We start from the raw sequence: 6,000 nt of genomic DNA, 5'->3' as shown, positions 1-6,000 counted from the left end.
GGACTGTATCCTGAAACCAACATTTCAGAATGATATTTACAAGACCTGTCCATACGTGGATCAATATCCGCTTACCAATGAAGTATATGTTAGAATATGTGTCAATGAAACTATACAGATCGACATAAGACGTTTTTAAGACGGGAATCCCAGTAACGAAGGAATAACATTAAGTCAAATGCAGTGGCATAACTTGAAGAGTTCTGTAGATCATATGGACGAATCTATCCTAAAATCCAGAACACATTTGTGATGTTCGGAGGACAGCGTGGATTTGTAGGTCATCCACTAGGCTATAAAGCTTTGAATGTTTTGATTTTTTATAACATAACGCGTTTGATCATGGGAAAAGACACTACACAGTACAAGTGGAAAGTATTAGCTTGGAATTGCATTGGAAGAGACACAAAGAAATGGACACTTTTAGAGAGCCAGTGGTTTGATAAAAAGGAAGAATGCATTGCGGATTTTCAAGAAAAAATGAAAGAGGGATATGATATCGTAGACTCTTGGGGATCGGAGGAATATCTACTTAAACGTAAAACTATGCCTAAAAAGTACTGTCCGTAGTGAATTACATAGTGTTTAAGAAGATGATCAATATAAGGAAGAAAGTGCAATTTGACCATCGTGTACGAATAATATTAATACCATATGAAGAGCGGCAAGGAATTTGGATGCAGTACGCTATAGATAGAGCTCATTTTAAAAGGAGAATTGAGCACGCTAAAATATATTATTGTCACCAATCTTACTTTTAAAATTAAATGACATGAAAATGGCTGAGGTCAATTGTGGTAAATAGTGAAAAATTTGTAAATAGAAAAAAAAACAAAACATTTGCGGGCACTTTAAGGGCATCACTCCTAGGGCCGTCTGAGGGCACCACTCCTAGGGGCGTCTGGGGCAACATATTGTGTCAACCCACATGATAATTTGCTATAAAACGGTTAGGAACACAAACATTTTTTATCAGATCTGAACGGATCTTACAAGACATAACATCGTTTTCAACAGATATGGAGCAACAACATCAAAATCTTATAAAAAAGAACTACTCGACCTTGGTGAGGGAAATGAAGACCTCTACGGTTGTCAGACATCTTTATGACTCAAACATTATAACCGACGAAATGAAACAACAGATAGAAACAGAGAAAACCGATTACGATCGAAACAGAAAAGTACTTAGTATCCTTCTCCGGAGAGGACCAAAAGCTTTCAGAGGTCTTCGAATGGCTCTGCTGAAAGCCGGCCAAACAGATATATCCAAGCTTCTTACTGACAGTGAAGATACCATGTCTGAGTACGAAAAGAAGTTAGCCAAGGCCCGATCCTTAGTTGTAAACACAGTTGAAAGAAAGTATGTTGAAAACAAATCCAAGAGTGTACCTGTAATACGACAAATGCCACAAGACGAGTTCTATAGAATCAATCTGGATGATTTCAACGACCTTTTCCTAACAGCCGTGACCTTTAAAAACAAGGTCAATATTCACATCAGACACTTTACCAACAATGGTCTCGTACCCACAAAGAAGGGAGTAACGTTTCCGTTATCCAGATGGTTGATGTTTGAATCCATTTTCCAGACATCCAAAAATATCTGCAAAACAGATCAGACGAAGAAATGAAATGGCATATTGGAGGGGGCGTGTACGTCTCGATTACCCCGGGATATACTACGGTGGATAAAAGACACTTTTGGAAACCAGATGATGCCCTGGAGCCGGTTCCAACAAGAAAAGGTGTGACCCTGAACAATCAAAAACTCACCAGATTGCTGCAGGTCGTTGAGGAAGTGCATCAGTGCATCCCCGAATTAAATGACATTGAACTTTGTGCATTCAGCGAGTCCCATCAGAATCAACTTGGGCTATTAAATTGCCCAGAGTGCACTCCATTTGGGTACGAGCCCCAGGAAGATGTGTCCCTTGAATGTAATGTCGGTGACTTACAAGACACGCTGTTCATCGATAGTGATGCCTGATGACAGTGTTGTTAAATTGTACTGCTAATGTAATTAAAATAAAATAAAAGACTATCACCTTTATATGTGTATATATGTATAATGTCGTGATGATATTCCTAATTAAAAATAATATAAACTTTAAATGATGTTTTATGATTTCGTTTGGTACATAATAGAATGCATGCATGAATAAAATGGTCAGTTGCATACAGGATGTCAAAGTATACAGACTATTTGAGAAAACTCTACTATACTCCCGGAAATCCGGGAGCATTTGGTGGACCCGAAAAACTTTATCAAGCCGTAAAACAAGATGGAAAGTATAAAATTGGACGAATAAGGATTAGACAATTTTTGAATAACGAAGATCCTTACAGTTTAATGAAGCCCATTCGTCGCTCATTTCCCCGCTCGAATGTCGTAGTAGACACCATTGATTCTATGTGGGACGGTGATTTAGCCGATGTCACAAATATTTCTTCTCAGAATGATGGTTACAAATTTCTGTTAGTATTGATAGATATATTCAGTCGGTTTTTGTTCATAGTTCCATTAAAAAATAAGCAACACCAAAATATCACGGATGCGTTAAAGTCTGTTTTTAAAACAGGGCGAAAACCGCGTACTCTAAGAACAGATAAAGGAAGTGAATTCAAAAACCGTTGGGTAAAGGCATTTTTGAAAAAAGAAGGTGTTCATACCATATACACCCAAAACGAAACTAAAGCAAATTATGCTGAAAGAGTCATCCGCACCATGAAAAACTTAATGTATCGTTACTTCATCAAGAACAGAAGTTATCATTACATCGATGTTTTACAAGATTTAGTTTCTAGTTATAATCAAAGACCACACAGATCTCTGGGTGAGCATGCACCCGCGACCGTCAACAAGAAAAATGGGGATGAGATAAGACTTCTTACTTATTTGAGCACAAAGAAAAAAAAAGCTAACGTGAACACAACCAAGTTGGAAAAATCAAAAGAATCGATGAGTATGAAAAAAAATAAAAGAGTGTTTAAGTACAAAATAGGAGATAACGTACGTATTTCTCAGCTGAAACATTCTTTCCAAAGAGACTATCAACAAAAGTGGACTGAAGAGCATTTCAAAGTTGCAAAGCGATACAAAAGGGGTGAAATACCGGTGTACAAACTAAAAGACTTGGCTGATGACCCAATCGAAGGTACTTTTTATGAATCAGAACTTCTGAAAGTTATTAAGTCCGGAGATATTCTATAAAGAGTCGAAAAGGTGTTGAGAAAGCGAAAACAAGGTAAAACTAAGGAAGTTTACGTAAAATGGGAGGGATGGCCAAATAAATTTAATTCTTGGATTCCCGAAAATTCCCTTGAGAAATCCAAATAAATACAGATCTCTTCAACGAATCATCATCAGTCAAGATGAGTCTTCGAATGGTGTTGAGGTCTACTGACAGCTCGGAGTATTTTGAAAATAAACCAAGTTGTTTTCGAATTCAACTAAATAAACAGGTGCAGTTGGATGGATATTGGACGATCGGTTTAACGGAATTTACGACAGAAAGATGGAAATCAAACAAGAAATCTCAAGAGGTGTTTATATGCTGTGACATGTGTGAAGAAACCTTTGTGGGTGGCAAGGACATGCCACTCCTACGTAGAGTATATCTTAATGGAAAAAAGGAAACCAACATAATCTACGAAGCACCCTACTACGTCCCTGTGAAAATCGGTCAATTACAACAGATCTGCATATATATAACAGATGGAGCAGGCAACTTGGTGTCATTCTTTGACGGACCGGTGAGCGTTACACTTCAATTTAAGAAGTTCCCTTACGTTTTATGATGAATAGCAAGACGTACATCAGTGACCCAAAACTATGGGAAGCATTTTACAAAAATATGGCTGAGAAAAAATTCAGCCCTTATGAATATAAACCAAAACAAATAGGAAGGGGTATGAGAAAGCGAAAATCTTATGTCATTCCCATCAGACCCCATTCACAGTTTGAAACGACCAACCTCGTTCCTCAAGTGACACCAGTGGCTGCTGTAGAAGAAAGAGCCAAATCGGAGCACATGAAAGATGTCAAAACAGGAGTTCCTTTTGTCAAAGTCGCGAAAGGTATAAAAAGACAGTCACAACACTCCTCTGTCATTCCTTCAAAAAAGTTGAAGACCTCAACACCTCAGAATAGGAAGAAAACTACCTCTGTGAAGAAAAGAATTGTCACAAAGAAAACTGCAACGAAAAGGAAAACAAACAGAAGACCCAAGAAACGTCAGATATCCGGTAGGAAGAAGTCGCAGAAAAAGAAATTGAAATCGTTTAAGATTGATAGTTACAAGAACATATTTAAACAGTAAGGATGGCTTTTCTAAGCAGTGAGAATAAGGATATAGCACAACCCATGGAATTGTCTCTATTTGCTTCCCCGACTAATCAAGTAGCAGTGGAGAAGGTATACTTTACGGAAGCCAGGCCTATTTCCAGTATTGGAGCGTCAGACACTCCCATTGAAATAGTGGTATCAGGAGCGGGAGCGGAATACATCGATTTTAAAAGAAGTCGATTATATGTGAAAGCTAGAATCTTAAAAGCTGACGGTACCACATTATCAGCTGAAGAAAAGACAGGAATCATCAATTTACCGCTGCAAAGCATGTTTTCTCAGATGGATGTCTACTTAAACAACAAGTTGGTTTCCTTTAACACAAACAATTATCCATGGAAAGCTTACCTGAAAACTGTTTTATTTGGTGGAAAAGAAGAACTATCTTCCCAAAAACAGTCCCAGTTGTTTTTCAAGGACGACGGAAAGTTGGATGACGCTAACGCTTATAATGGCGGCAATTCTGGACTAGTCATGCGCTATGGCTTTACACAGGAAAGTCGTGTATTTGAACTGGAGGGCAACCTAATGGAGGATATTTTTGACAACGATAAATACCTGATTAATGGTGTGGACATCTACATCAAGCTCTTTAGATCTAGTGCACCGTTTCTTGTGATGTCTGCGCAGGACTCACCGTCTTACAAACTAGAATTATTAGATGTCGTGTACAAAGTGGCCAAAGTACGAGTCGATCCAGGTGTTCTGCTAAACCACAGCAAGCAGATAGAATCTAATCCCGTGAAGTACACCATCTCAAGAAATGAATTAAAAATGAACACCATACCTAAAGGATCTACAGAATTTTACTGGGATAACATTTTCCCACAGGCGATACCCGATCGAATCGTTGTGGGATTGGTGGATCAGAAAGCCGTGAATGGAAACTATACAAGTAATCCATTTAATTTCGAACATTTTAATCTAACAGATGTAGGGATATATGTCAACGGAGAAAGCGTCCCAGGCAGACCCTTAAAAGCTGATTTCTCGGCAGGTCATTATTCGTCAGCATATGCTCGACTGTTTGAGGCCTCTGGAAAATGGAATCAAGACGCCGGTCTCATAATTACTCGAGAAAACTTTGGAAGTGGATATTCGCTGTTTGTTTTTACCATCGACCCCTGTGGGTTTGGTGAGGAATATTTAAACCTAATTCGTCGAGGAAACACCAGACTCGAACTTAAGTTCAAGCAAGCAACAACAAAAGCAGTCAACATCTTAGTGTTTGCCACCTTTTCCTCTCTACTAGAAGTGGACAAGACCCGGGACATCAATTACATTCAACCATGAATTCGAAACAGCTACTCGATTTTGTACACAATGAACCTATCTTAAAACGATTTGTGAGAGGAGTGTATGCCAGTAATACCGTGCCAGAAGCCGTAACGCAGAGCCATTACCACTTCCAGGGAGTCACTGGGTTGCTGTAATCATACATAGTTCCTTGGAGGCAGATTTTTTCGATAGCCTAGGGAAACATCCGGAAAATTACCAAGACATTTTGAATTTTATTTATAAGAATAGTAAACAGTGCAACTTTAAATGTAAACGACTCCAACCTTCATATTCAGATTTGTGTGGCCTTAATGTACTTGTGTTTTTAATATCTAGATTGTGTCTTAAACTATCTTTGTCAAGAGTCTATGCAT

General features: G+C 38.4%; 1 protein-coding gene and 1 non-coding gene across 2 annotated transcripts; both read left to right on the top strand.

Moving 5' to 3' along the window:
• The first annotated feature begins 957 nt into the window (after positions 1-957).
• LOC117686190 (uncharacterized) lies at positions 958-2,011 on the top strand. Its single transcript, XR_010712765.1, has one exon. It is a non-coding gene; the product is annotated as an uncharacterized protein (transcript).
• Positions 2,012-4,324: 2,313 nt separating this feature from the next.
• Positions 4,325-5,641, top strand: LOC117691974 (uncharacterized protein F54H12.2-like). The gene has a single exon (XM_034478920.2). The coding sequence runs from the start codon at positions 4,325-4,327 to the stop codon at positions 5,639-5,641; it is 1,317 nt and encodes a 438-aa protein (XP_034334811.2).
• The last annotated feature ends 359 nt before the right edge of the window (positions 5,642-6,000 follow it).

Source organism: Magallana gigas, chromosome 1 (assembly GCF_963853765.1).
Source record: "Magallana gigas chromosome 1, xbMagGiga1.1, whole genome shotgun sequence".
Taxonomy (NCBI): Eukaryota; Metazoa; Mollusca; class Bivalvia; order Ostreida; family Ostreidae; genus Magallana; species Magallana gigas.
This window is presented reverse-complemented; position numbering and strand designations above follow the sequence as displayed.

What these genes read in the sequence shown, in the direction of transcription:
- LOC117691974 (XM_034478920.2), top strand. Translation starts at nt 4,325, where the DNA reads ATGGCTTTTCTAAGCAGTGAGAATAAGGATATAGCACAACCCATGGAA.